This window comes from Aulonocara stuartgranti (assembly GCF_965226115.1).
Source record: "Aulonocara stuartgranti genome assembly, chromosome: 7".
Classification (NCBI taxonomy): domain Eukaryota; kingdom Metazoa; phylum Chordata; class Actinopteri; order Cichliformes; family Cichlidae; genus Aulonocara; species Aulonocara stuartgranti.
Genome location: NC_138945.1, coordinates 54,840,759 through 54,853,820, shown reverse-complemented (window position 1 = coordinate 54,853,820; position 13,062 = coordinate 54,840,759). Strand labels below are relative to the sequence as shown.

General features: G+C 40.6%; 2 protein-coding genes and 1 long non-coding RNA gene across 9 annotated transcripts in view; 2 read left to right on the top strand and 1 right to left on the bottom strand.

The window, feature by feature from the left end:
* The first annotated feature begins 162 nt into the window (after nt 1-162).
* LOC309710406 (aromatase-like) lies at nt 163-3,996 on the top strand. 2 transcript variants are annotated; one of them, XM_082539830.1, is made up of 9 exons: nt 163-414; nt 1,192-1,342; nt 1,441-1,595; nt 1,683-1,859; nt 1,992-2,106; nt 2,192-2,306; nt 2,380-2,542; nt 2,633-2,874; nt 2,989-3,996. In XM_082539830.1, the coding sequence occupies exons 1-9, from the start codon at nt 267-269 to the stop codon at nt 3,217-3,219; spliced, it is 1,497 nt and encodes a 498-aa protein (XP_082395956.1). In that variant the 5' UTR covers nt 163-266; the 3' UTR covers nt 3,220-3,996. The 2 variants fall into 2 exon arrangements, with proteins under 2 accessions (XP_082395956.1, XP_082395957.1); XM_082539831.1 differs by lacking the exon at nt 1,683-1,859.
* Nucleotides 3,997-4,254: 258 nt separating this feature from the next.
* The window catches only part of LOC309710402 (AP-4 complex subunit epsilon-1-like), a 30,612-nt gene continuing 21,804 nt past the window's right edge, over nt 4,255-13,062 (bottom strand). For 2 of the 6 annotated variants that reach the window (XM_082539817.1, XM_082539819.1), the window contains 4 exons: nt 12,936-13,058; nt 12,770-12,847; nt 12,594-12,668; nt 11,720-12,346 (listed from right to left, as the gene is read on the bottom strand). In XM_082539817.1, the coding sequence (XP_082395943.1) occupies nt 12,177-12,346; nt 12,594-12,668; nt 12,770-12,847; nt 12,936-13,058 (446 nt within the window). In that variant the 3' untranslated portion in view covers nt 11,720-12,176. The other 4 variants (XM_082539815.1, XM_082539814.1, XM_082539816.1 and 1 more) reach the window with 4 other exon arrangements.
* On the top strand, nt 10,778-11,597 carry LOC309710416. The gene is made up of 2 exons (XR_014277709.1): nt 10,778-10,892; nt 11,090-11,597. It is a non-coding gene; the product is annotated as an uncharacterized lncRNA (long non-coding RNA).

The window sequence follows — 13,062 nt, the reverse complement described above, 5'->3', positions numbered from 1 at the left end:
GAGATCATCATGAAAAAAAATCATAATGATGTCTGTAATTACTGTATATTTGATGCTAACTACTTCAGTAATACAAACAGTTAATGATAAAGGTTGATGTGGGTGTATTTTGATTTGAATGTGGCTCAGTGCTATGTTACGTCCTAGACTGAAGGACAGACTCCACAGGAGATAAGAGAGGAGGAAACCCACAGGTTGATCATCTTCTGTTTAGTCTGCTGCAGACTGCAAACACAGTGCTCCATTGGGTGTACCTGGCTAGAGAAATGCAGAGGATGCTGCCGGTAGAGGAGCTCATCGCTGGCCCCATGGTGGCTGATAGAGCGTCAGAAGTCACTGCTGTCCTGCTACTTCTGCTGCTGTTGCTGCTGCTTTTCACCACCTGGAGACAAAGAAAACAGTCACACATACCAGGTAGGCACTAATATATATATATATATATATATATATATATATATATATATATATATATATATATATAAATAAATGGTAAATGGCCTGTATTTGTATAGCGCTTTACTCAGTCCCTAAGGACCCCAAAGTGCTTTACACTACATTCAGTCATTCACCCATTCACACACACATTCACACACTGGCAATGGCAAGCTACATTATATATATATATATATATATATATAGATAGATAGATATATAGATATATATACACATAGAGTTATATATACTATATACACATAGAGTTATATATACTATATACTATAAGTATTTATATACCATATTAATTAAAGGCTCCAAAGTGTCTTTTTATATCATTTAGCCATCCACTGCGAAGGAATCAGATACAGAGTAAAGTCAGCAAGCATCTAATGACAAAGAAAGGGAAACCCTCATATACACAGAAGGTCTGCATCAATGACAAAACAAGGTTTACTCAACCATCACAGAGCGTGTTCCTTGTCTATTAAAACTATCACAAACAGTCTCTGTTTTGCAGCTCCAGGTGCAAATTCCTGTATACTGATGAAAATGGTTCATGCAGAAGTCAAATAACAGTTACACACAGAACAAAGAGTGCCGTCCTTACTTGCCACTCTCCTATATACTAAGATCAGAGCCTGGCAGCTATCCCAAAAAAATACACTATCTTTCTCAAATTAAACTCAACAGACAAGGTTCTTGCTAATTTGCAGTAGAAGTGGGAGTCTACTATCATAACCTATTTCTCTCTGTCAGGCCCTTCCTTCTTAGCAGGACTCGGTCCCATTCTCTCCTACAGCAGGTTCATCTGGTCTGGGATTGGAACAGCGTGTAACTACTACAACAACAAATATGGGAGCATTGTGCGGGTGTGGATAAACGGAGAGGAGACCCTGATTTTGAGCAGGCAAGTGGGTTGTTTTTTTTGTTTTTGTTTTTTAGAGTAAACCGAACTTGTTTTACAGTAAATTTTCAGATAAAGGTAAAGCCTGGTTTCTTCTGCAGGTCCTCTGAAGTGTACCACGTTTTGAGGAGTGCCCACTACACCTCCAGATTTGGGACCAAAAAAGGACTCGAGTGCATCGGCATGTACGGAAATGGTATCATTTTCAACAGTGATGTCCTGCTTTGGAAAAAAGTGAGAACATATTTTTCTAAAGGTGAGCGATTACCACACACTGACAGCACATACTGTGGTTAGACTATTGCTTTCTTGAACTGTGGAGCTACTGAATGTTACTGTGCAGCTCTGACTGGACCCGGCCTGCAGAGGACCGTAGGAATCGGTGTGAGCTCCACAGCCAAACACCTGGACAACTTACAGGATATGACTGACCCCTCTGGACATGTGGATGCTCTCAGTCTCCTGAGAGCCATCATTTTGGACATCTCCAACAGGCTGTTCCTAGGAGTGCCGTTAAATGGTCAATTGCGTGTTTACTGCACATAGATTCCTAAAACCGCATACTATCTGCAAGAAATTGTGACGCATGAGCTTTGGCGCTGCATCTATTGATTTTTTGTTGTTGTTGTTGTTGTTCTTTTTAATAATTCAGAGAAAGAATTCTTGATGAAAATTCACAACTACTTTGAGACCTGGCAGACAGTTCTAATAAAACCAGATATATTCTTCAAGGTTGGATGGCTGTACAACAAGCATAAGAGAGCAGCGTAAGACACCTCATCTCACAGTAAGTCAGTATTGTGGTTTGCGATTTCTTCAACCTAATGTTTGTGTTGCTTTTTGTGCCAACAGACAGGAGCTGCAAGATGCGATAGAGAGCCTGCTTGAAGTTAAGAAAAAGATGATTCATGAAGCCGAGAAACTGGACGACGAGCTCGACTTTGCAACAGAGCTCATCTTTGCCCAGGTCGGTCTCTTTGGAGGGATTTTTGTCGTCCCCCCAATTGTCTTTTCTTATTCCCGTCTGTTGTGTTTAACAGAACTACGGAGAGCTATCAGCAGATAATGTCAGGCAGTGTGTGCTAGAGATGTTAATCGCAGCCCCCGACACACTTTCCATCAGCCTCTACTTCATGCTGATGCTGCTGAAACAGAGCCCGGACTTAGAGCTGCAGCTAGTGGAGGAGATGAACACCGTCTTGAGTTAGTGCAGCTTTACAGTGTTTCCAATATTCCATATTCACAGTTTCACTCTGGTGAGTAGAAGTATTCTGACACATCTTTCATTTTCAGATGAAAAAGACGTGGAAAATATCGATTACCAAAGTCTGAAAGTGATGGAGAGCTTCATCAACGAGTCTTTGAGGTTTCATCCTGTGGTCGATTTCACAATGAGGAAAGCTCTGGAGGACAACGACATCGCAGGTACAAAAATCAAGAAAGGCACCAACATCATTCTCAACATTGGCCTCATGCACAAAACCGAATTCTTCCCCAAGCCTAAAGAGTTCAACCTCACGAACTTTGAAAAAACGGTAAGTGAGCAGAGTGTAGTTCAGCAATAAATGTTTAATGGTTTAAACTAAAAAAAAAAAACATGCACACACACACACACACACATTTGAGTCTTTGCCTTCTCTCTTTGGCAGGTACCCAATCGTTACTTCCAGCCCTTTGGCTGCGGGCCTCGTTCCTGTGTGGGCAAACACATCGCCATGGTGATGATGAAGGCCATCCTGGTCACTCTCCTGTCTCGGTACACTGTGTGTCCTCGTCAAGGCTGCACGTTCAACAGCATCAAGCAGACCAACAACCTGTCACAGCAGCCAGTGAAAGACGAGCACATCCTGGCCATGCGCTTCATCCCACGAATGACATAACCCCACAATATCAAGCTGCGAAACATAACGGCGCTTTTTACACTTCAGATGAAAACATCTTGAAATGGGTTTAAAGGCCTTAATGAAGTCCTGTACTAGGAAATACTCACAGTAAATTTGTATTAACAGCACATGTACTCCAAATTAAACTTTACTAATCTTTAACAAAGTACACTTGTTAAGTATAGATTTCTGATTAATGTTTTGACAGTGTACACAGCTCATACATTTAATAAAGATGCATTTACAATGATTGAAATAACTGAAGAAATAAATCACATGCAGAGGAGCAATGGTTCTGTATTTACATTAGTTTTATTTGTATTATGTTTTCAGTTTGATATCAGTTTCTTCTCATCTCATTTAGCATCTGTTGTTTTGTAAGTGGGTCACCCAAACATTACATTACTACAGGAGCTGCTCAGCTACAGAATCTCACGCTATGAAGCTTTCTCAAAATTTCTCAAACTACAGTAAACTGTTGCAATGGTGGCACAGTGATTGGTCCTGAGTTCAACTCCACCACCTGGCTTGGGCATGATCTCTCCGGGTACTCAGTGTAGTCTCATTTTTGGCTGTGTTGACAAATTTGGTCAAATTAACTTGAGACTTTTTACTCTGTGGTTTTGTAATTACCCAACATTATGCCTGATTTTTAAAAAAAGGTTTTTTAGTTTATATAACTAAAAATAAAGCTATAGAAAAAGTACATTATGGCTAAGAACAATAACCCTTTTCATGAATGATTTACCGTAAATAAAATCTGCATTTACTTTGCCTTTGTGGGTATTTCTATGTTATATAATCAGTGTAGAAATATGCTATAATGCTGTATATACTTCAGCTTCACCATGCAAACAACTTCACATAAAAAAGCTCATTTTAAATATTCATTTTCATTATTGTGCAGAATCAGTAGTTCATATAAATTTTCGTATTATTACTTCCTGTTTCACACCCAATACATGTGTTAATAAGCATAAACTCCATGAGAGCCTCAATTTATTAAATAACCAATGAGTCAAAGTCAAAGGGTCATTTTCACATGTTGAATTTATTCATAAGTTAACTGAATGTAATGACAGGCACTCCAAGAAACAAGGATGTTTTTTTTCCTCTGTACCACAGGCACAAATCAAACATGCCGTACTGGCATTAAAACATAAGGCGTAGGGTTAAAACTGAGTATTAGAGACACTGTTAGCATCACACTGTGCTTCAAACCAGCACACAGGCATAGAAGAAACGCAGAAAGCAAACTTTCCCTTCAGGCTGAATTACTTAAAACAAGCCAAAACATGTCAAAGAAACATACAGGTGTAATCTGGCACAGACCAGTCAAACAGCACATGAAGAACAATGTTTCCCTTTCTTTCAGTGAAATGCATGTAAACATTTTGTAAGAATATAAACGCATAAATATGTTCTTTTAATACTGCAGTCATACAAAAATATAACAACCCTTAACATCCACCTAATGAGAAACATGAGTGCTTAAATAATCAGTCCATACCGTCCAAGACAGACCGCTCACTGTACGTGTCAGAAAGAAAAAAGGGGAAGTTCACGTCAGCCGCGAGCAGGCCAACTGGATATTTTACAAATATTTACAACACTTTAAATTTCATGAATATGCCAAACATGACCGATCAAATGCTTCAATTTCTTATTAACCTCCACGTGGAGTCGTTGTCAGTATCGTCCTGTGCTTTTTCAATAAAGGAGCAAAAGAGCTGCAAATAAAATGAACTAGTGCAAATATACTGTGCGCTCATCCATTCAAGAGACTAAATCAAAATCAGAGGACAAGCTGCTGATTCTTGGAAAATAATCAAACACTGCACTTCTGTTTAGCATCTCATGAGACAAGTCTGTAAAAAAGTGAACAAGAGAGCATCTTTCTTCAGTTTTATTTGCATTTCAGCCTGCTGTTATTATGGTGAAAGTCAAAAAAAAATTAAAAGTGTAGCAATTCTGTAAATCCGAGGTTCAGTTGTAAGCAGGAAAAGGTGGTTGGGCTGGTTTTACCATGAGATTTATCGCTAGATCATGATTAGATCAAGTAGAAATAATCTCCATTAAGCGTCTTTAAATATTAAAGCTAGCATGCTTTACATTTACTGGGCATTAGCCATCACAGCTCAATAGGGCTAATATGTTAAAGGTGTAGAATGTATATAGTGGTGCTGCTAATTTTGAAACCGCAACGTTTGCATTTTATCAGCCACCGTGCTGGTCTTTTGGAGAGAGAAGCAATCAATCAGCCTCAAGGGGCCATTTTTGGTTAGTGCTGCATATTTAGCAACCATGCTTGGCTAACGAACTAATAGAAAGTGGCTTAGTGATGACATGATCCTTCAGTTTCTCTGCCGTGGCCGTCATGTAATCCTTCTGATTTGTCTGTGGTTATTCATACACTGAAGTTGCTACACTATCTTTTCTTCAATGCATCTGTTGTAAATGTGAAAGTGGAAGAGGGACAAGTGACTGTGGACTTACTCGCTCCACTGTTATGATTGTTGTAGCCTAGAAAATGTATTTCAGATCATAAAAAATATATATCTTCTCTCTGGTGTACAGGAAAAAGAAACAACTGAGAACTTCATTATTTTACACTTTGAGAATTTTCTGTTATACAAAGCATACCATCAGAATTTAACCAGGAAGAAGGCTTCAATTGTTTAGTGATTATGGAGCTCTTTCACGACTAAAAGGCAATAATGAAACACCCACAGATGATTAAACACCATCATTTGACCCTGAGCTTTTAACCTGCCATGTCTTTCAATGAGTTATAGTTCTGCCAAATAAATAAAACCAAATCTTACTAAATAACTTTGAGTGAAATTCATAAAGACCGCAAAATAAAGATCAAAAGCCACAACAGCAGGTTTCTCCTTTTCTGTTCAGCACTTCAGCTCTGTGTACCTTCCTCTTCAGTGAGGGTCTAGTGGGTTTAGTTCCTCAGTGGTTTCAGTGGTGGTGAGTGGTGCTGCAGCTCTGAGTCTCAGAGGCTCTGTAAAGCTCTCTGGCAGTGGTAGATCAGGCAGTCGGGCAGGTCGGGCACCGGCGACCGCAGCCAGACAGCCAGCCAGCCGGCATTCACCCGGCAATGCATCAGACACGGCAGATCCTGAAGGAGACGGCAAGCTACGATTCCTTCCATGCCTGAGCAGAAAACAATGAAGGTTACTCAGCAAAAAGTATAGGACACATTAATATCTATGTCTCCTTTTCTATATGCAATTTTAAAATCTTCTTCTTCTTCCCCTTTGTAATGCTGTTTATTGGTACCGCCGTGTTATTTAATGATGTTCATGCTGCATACAAGCGAAAGTTAAAGTTGTAAGTTTTGTTCATAAACTCCTAAGTACACCTCATTAGAGGCATATCTGACGTATAGTCAAGCTGCATTATCTCATCTTTTTAATTAATGTAGTTTTTTAAAACAGTTATTCCTAATGTTAAGAATAAATAAACAGTAGTTACCACAGATGAGTTGGTGAATATTCTAACACACACATGTTGATGTGAATGCTGCTTTTATATGCATTAAGCATAAAATGATACTCTCAGTTTGAACAGCTTGAATACGAGCAGGAAACAAATGTTCATTCACCTATAACTTCCACAACATGAAGCTGGAGCTTCTTCTTCAGAGCATTCAGAGTGGCTGTGAGAGGTTCTTGGTTGTCATTTATCAACGTCAGATTCTGCTTTGTGTCGTGAGAGAAGGAAAGCCACATCGTCCCATATTCCTCTGTGGACACCACAAAAGGCCTGCAGGAAACTTGGATTAATTTTATGTCACTTAAATGCTGCACTTCAAATACGAGCACTACATATCTCACCTGATGAAGCTGGTTAAAGGGACTTTATATGAAAACTGCAATGACTGAGACGTCCCAGGAGGCAGCTGGTAAGATACCGTCCCGACCACCTCGACGTGAACCGCAGGCCTCTTCACAGTTAGAGAATACTGGCCCACTGCTACACTGTAGCTTGTCACCTCCCCCGCTGGACTATCACATAGGCAGGATACCTAAAAATAAACAATACAACGAAGCAACCTCATTATAAAAGACTAATGGACACCAAACGACTCTATTGATAATTTTCTACTGAATAATTTACCTCAAGTTCTTCAGAGTCGACCTGAAGCAGCATCTGTTGTATGGCAGACTCGGAGGAGTTCATAATAAAAACAACTAATATTAATGAATCTTCCTTCTGCACATGACAGGCTGAGAGATTCAGGCTTTGGTTGGCACACAAGGGAGCGATTTCTGAGTGTGAAAGGCCAGAAAGCTCTGCAGGAAGATAAGAATCCAGACACACTTCTGTTAGTCTGCCTGGGTCGTTATGTGGACCAGGACCAGCAGCTACCACACAGTTATCCCTGCGGAGAGCAGGGTTACATCCCTTTGTGTCAGATTCAGTTAACTCTGCCTCTGCGTGACAGGTGCCATTAGCAGTAGTGAGGCTCTGAGAGAGCTGAGATGTCTGTTCGGCCAGCTCTGAGGCGTTGTTGGAGTCTAGTAGGTTGTTACACAGCAGGTTATCTACAGCACTGGGAGGAGAGATGAGGGAGCTGGATATTTGCTCGTTTGCGATAAAGGACGAGCCCAGACCTTGACCTTTGGCTTTTCTTCGGAATCGCTGTGGCATCGGCTCAGATTTTCCCATCTGTTAGAAGCAAAAACACATATATGTAGGAAAAATGTTCAGAATCAGCAATGCAAATAGCTGCACAAATAGCTCCACGTTAAGCACTTTCACTTATAGCAGGGGTTTTAAATGAGAATTGGCCCTGCAAGGTCTCCAATGGACTTTGAAACGTGTTCAAGACATACCTATGCAAGTTTAAATGAAAGTTTAAATGAAAGAACTACTAGAACTTTTTATGCATTTATCATGTAATTTCAAAGATCTGGCCCACTTAAGATCAAAGTGCGCTGCATGTGGTCTATGATGTAAAATGAGTTTGACATCCTTAAATTAATAGCATTAGTAGATCCTACCACCCGAGAAAATGTTCAGCCAATCATTGAATATGTTCTAAAAAGCAACACCTTTTGTCTCATCTTAGACTCACCGAGTAGCTAAATGGGCCTCACAAAAATGGAAGAAATGTTTGGTTCATCATCATTAATTTTGATAATAAAAACAGACGAGTGTTCATCCGGTCCTCTTTGTTGCCCTCTATGTTGAAATTGCCAAAAATGTAAAAATAGATTAACACATATTTTATTCAGGGCTACCTTCAGGGATGAAGTGCGATCATAAAGTTCCACAACTCTGGCCATAAATATCAAAAACCGTCACTGATTTAAATGCTCCTTAAAGATCATCTCCTTTGGCAACACTCCAATGTTTTCAGTGTGGCTGCTATTTTTGAATCAGAGGAACTCCTGTTCTACCCCACTGCCCTTGTGGGTGATGCATGCTTTATCTCCTCCTCATTTCAAAATGATGACCCTTCAAAAGAATGAATGAATTAAAGGCAGGCAAATCTGGTGAGTTGGGTGATAAGCACAGACTGAGTTGTCGAGGCCAAAAAAAAAAAATTCATTTTAATTGTATGTTAAATGTGCTGTCAGTAGGCACATTATGACATGTACAAGTGATGAGCTTGTTTACAGCATAACTGACTCCGGTGACAGTTTAAACTCTGACCTGATGCCCTAAAACTCCTGTGGCTAAAGTGTTTTCGGTGATCCTCCACATAAAAATCAGAACAGTCTGAACCATAAGCTGATGCTTGCTCTTTGCACATATGGTATATGGACTGATAACCTCACCAGAGACACAGAGCTTTGGGAAGCCAGGCCAACAAACAGCGAAGAAGCCAGCTGCTGTTTCTCTTGTTCAGGCTCTGGGGTCGGTGTCTGAGTTGGAGTTTGGCTGTGCAAACTGTCGCCTTCGCCCTGCCGGCCGGGAGACTGAATGGGACTGGGAACCTCAACCTGTGCAGCTTCCTCTACAGGTTCTCTCTGGGCCAGATAGCCCTCCCTTCCCCACACCCTCTTTATGCCATCCAGCTTCAAAGCTGAAGAGCTGAAACACAAACAGCAAGTCTTCAGTGTGAATTCAACACTAAAACTAGGAACTTGATTACACCAACAAATGCATGCATGTGGTGTCCACATACCCTCCTTTGTGTGAGAGGTCAGCGCTATCCCCTGACAGACCCGAGCTCATGGACAACAGTGTAGGAGACTGTCTGTCAGTGATGCTGCAGGAGGACATGCTGATAGGCAGAGAAAGGCCATAGGGCTCCAGGCTCAAGGCTGAGATAGACAACAAAGTCAGAACAAATCCAAACAAGATGCCGAATGTGCTGCCAAGATATTTATCTACATTTTACCTTTTGACTGATCTAATTCCTCCTGCCGTTGGTGGGGAGGTTTGTATGGAGCAGCGCCGGCAGCCAACGCCTCTGACACAAATCTGTCAAGAAATGACAGCGAGGAATCCACCTAAAAACAATCAAACAGTCACGCAAAATTGCCGCAGGACTGAAGACGTTGCGCCTGAGTGCTCTGTGTGCTTTGCTCAGCTACACAAAAACATATAATTACTAATTTATGTGTTTAAAATAAAATTCTTGGCCAAAAGAAGAGAGATTGGTTTTCTTGCTCTCTAAATGAATGAAAGTGAGTCCGATACTGAATGAAGTTCTCTGGAGAGCTCCGCCCTTCAGACTTCTCCAGACATGTTACAGGTTTGATTACTCATAAAATGAATAATGTGATTACGGTAAAGGCTGTCATCAATCTAATCAATTTTGCACCCTGAGGGGTGTTTCCATAAAGTGTTTGCAGGTTTTCACAACCGTCAACTAACCTGCTTTTACTGTGAAAAGAGCTACAGAGTTAATATTTAAATGTTATTAATGTGGCCGGGTTCTCTGCTCACTGCAAACAAGTTAAACACGTTACCTCCAGAGTCTCTGGTTTGGCACCTCGTGGCAACACCCTGGCTCTTAGTTCAGGGTCTTGGCTGAGGTACTGCAACTCATGCGCCCTTTGTCTCAGCACTGTATCCAAGGAGCTGCTGTATGTCTCAGAAACCTCCTGAGTTACAGAAGCATCAGCACCACCTTTGCAGAGTTTGGTCATGGCCATGAGGACCCAGCTCTTGGTTTCACTGCTGCTGTTTTTCATGTCCAAAAGTTTGGCTAGCAGGCTCAGGACTTCAGCAGGTTCAAGATCCTCCCTCAAATGAGAGTATTCCCCAAGCACCTGGGAATTACAGAGAGTAAGTAAAGGTTTAGCATATGTAGCCCTGGCTGTATAAGTAGCTCATTATTTAAATTTGTTCATTAATATTGATAGTTAATTGCAAATGTTTAATGTGTTCAAGAATGTATACAAATGCCTGCAAAGTATGTGATGTGTGTCAGTTAAATGCACAACCTTTTTATTTGTATTTTGAGGTTTATGTCATTATTTTTGATATGGTATTGATATGTACTACAGCTCCAGTGAACCCTGAAGTAGTCTCAGGTAGAGGGGTGGGAGTAAGTGGGGAGCCGTGTGCACTCTGCAGGAAGCGAGAGAGACGAGAGCTGAACAGTGTCGAGTGAACGCAGAGTTCATAGAAGGGCGACACGCATTTTCGGGTTGACGGATAGTTAACTGGAGTCGAGAACTGTTGTACCCTACTGTGAGGTAAATGTGAATTTTGTCTGACACTTGAACCCAATGTTATTGTGTAAAACAGGCTAACTGCTAACCGCGACTAGCCGCTAGCGTAGCCTAGCATATTCGCTAAGCTCTTGTTCTGCTCTGTTTTTATTTATTAAGCTAATGCTAAGATTGAATGTTAACGCGTGTGAACTGGCATTTAGCGGGGTTGTGTGATTCAGTAGGAGGAGACGGACGTCTTGCTGGCGTGTCAGAGAGGCCCCTTCTGCTGGTGTGCTGAAGTTATGTGTTCACGTGGGAGCACGTGGAAAGGACGACTGTGAGTGCTGCTGCCATGGCCTGCTGGTAGCCGTGACCCAGTTTCCCCGCTATCCCCTTGAACTGCCTGGAAGTGTGAGTACTGTTGTTTGCACGTGCTTTTATTTTTACTGCTTGGCAACAAGTGAAGCGACCATATTGTTTTAGGTCCCAACGCACCCGAGCCACGACTCAGGCCTGCAACGAGGGGTTTGCTAGCAGAAAGACTGTAGCACTTGAGGTGTGTGTGTGTGTGTGTGTGTGTGTGTGTGTGTGTGTTTGGTGAGAGCGCGTGAGGGCCCACAATATTATTTGATTATTTTGTTTCTGTTGAGGTAGATACCTTACCATTGTTTAACAAACTTTATTGATTTTACTTATTTCCTTTGTGTTGTTAATTCAGCATTCACTAAAGTGGAGTTAACTTTATAATTGACCTGCTTGTGTGTGATTTATTTCCATATAGTGTAGTTTTATTGCATATTTAATACCATAAGCACGACACAGGAAATCATTCCTGCCTGTGGCCATCTCCCTGTACAACGCATCCACTTAACACACTGTTTGCTGCTACAGCTACACATGTTTCTTTTTCAAATATTTATTTATAAGTGACTTATGTATGTATGTATGTATGTATGTATATATATATATATATGTATATATTGTACTATTCTTAGTTAGCGTATTGTCTGTCTTGTCTTAATGTTGGTTTAAAATGGAGCACTGTAACAAAAAATAATTTCCCCCAGGGATCAATAAAGTATTCTGATTCTGATTAAAAAGGGAGTATCAATAGGAAAGTAACAACAGGAACCCAGGGCCCCTCTCAATAGAACGTGGGATGGGTGTTACACATAAATATTAATGAAGTTCTGTAGAACGCTTTTAGTTGCAACAAAGGAAAGCTGTAAACTTGTTGTTGTCTCTCTCTTTTAAACTAGTGTCACCTTCTGTAGTGATACCCAAAGCAAGTAGTTTCTCCACCTATTTCTAAAGAACAGTTCCTGGTTATGATCCTGTTTTCATACAGCACTGTGCAAAAGTCTTGAGCCAGCTCAAGACTTTTGCAGTCTTGGTTGATTTACCAGTTTTCACTTTCATGCTCAGATGTTTCTCAGATTCAGAGACATTCAAAGCATCTGTGGTGGCTTTCTGAAGAGGATACGCTGTTGGTGATTCTTCAGGAAGAAACACAAGATGTAACTACAATTTCTGCTGCACACATTAGATTTGTATACAAGTAATATATAAAAATTGGTTTCTCACTCCTGGTTAAATCTCACTGTTCATGAGATAAAAAAAATAAAAAGCCTAAACTATATATTTTCATAATTAATGATGTTTAAGAGATAAAGCTCTTACCACCCCAAAACATTTACTACAGAAACATAAAACAGCACTGAACTTTAAACTGCTTGAATTTACCAGTTTTCAGAGTTGCTTTAATGAAGGTCTCGCTGCCATTAGAGGAGTCACTGTTTAAATCTGCATCAGGTGGAGCTGTGAAAAGAAGACAACAAAGTTCAACACGTCTTCTTTGCATACCAAGCACAACAAGAGGAGGACATGCAGTTAATAACTCAAAGCACAAGGTTTATTACCTGGTAATAATTGTACTGGTCCATTTGTAACATTTTCAGTGTTGGCATCATTAAAGTTGTTCATAAATGGTTTTGTGTCTAGAGGAATTAAAATGTTGTCATTAATCAGTCCTGGTGAATTTTTTGTGTTGGATTTTTGTGTCAGAAGGGTTACAAATGTTCATACCTCCTCTGGTGTTTGTAGTGATGGGATTTCCGGCTCTTTTTAGAGATCCGGCTCTTTCGGTTCGGCTCACTAAAAAGAGCCGGCTCTTTCGGCTCCGAACCGGCTCTTCAGGTTGTTTTGTTGCTTT

Coding starts and splice junctions, on each gene's coding strand:
- LOC309710406 (XM_082539830.1), top strand. CDS start 267: ATGCAGAGGATGCTGCCGGTAGAGGAGCTCATCGCTGGCCCCATGGTG. Junction 1,343..1,440: donor GAGACCCTGATTTTGAGCAG/GCAAGTGGGTTG, acceptor TTTCTTCTGCAG/GTCCTCTGAAGTGTACCACG. Junction 1,860..1,991: donor CCTAGGAGTGCCGTTAAATG/GTCAATTGCGTG, acceptor TTAATAATTCAG/AGAAAGAATTCTTGATGAAA.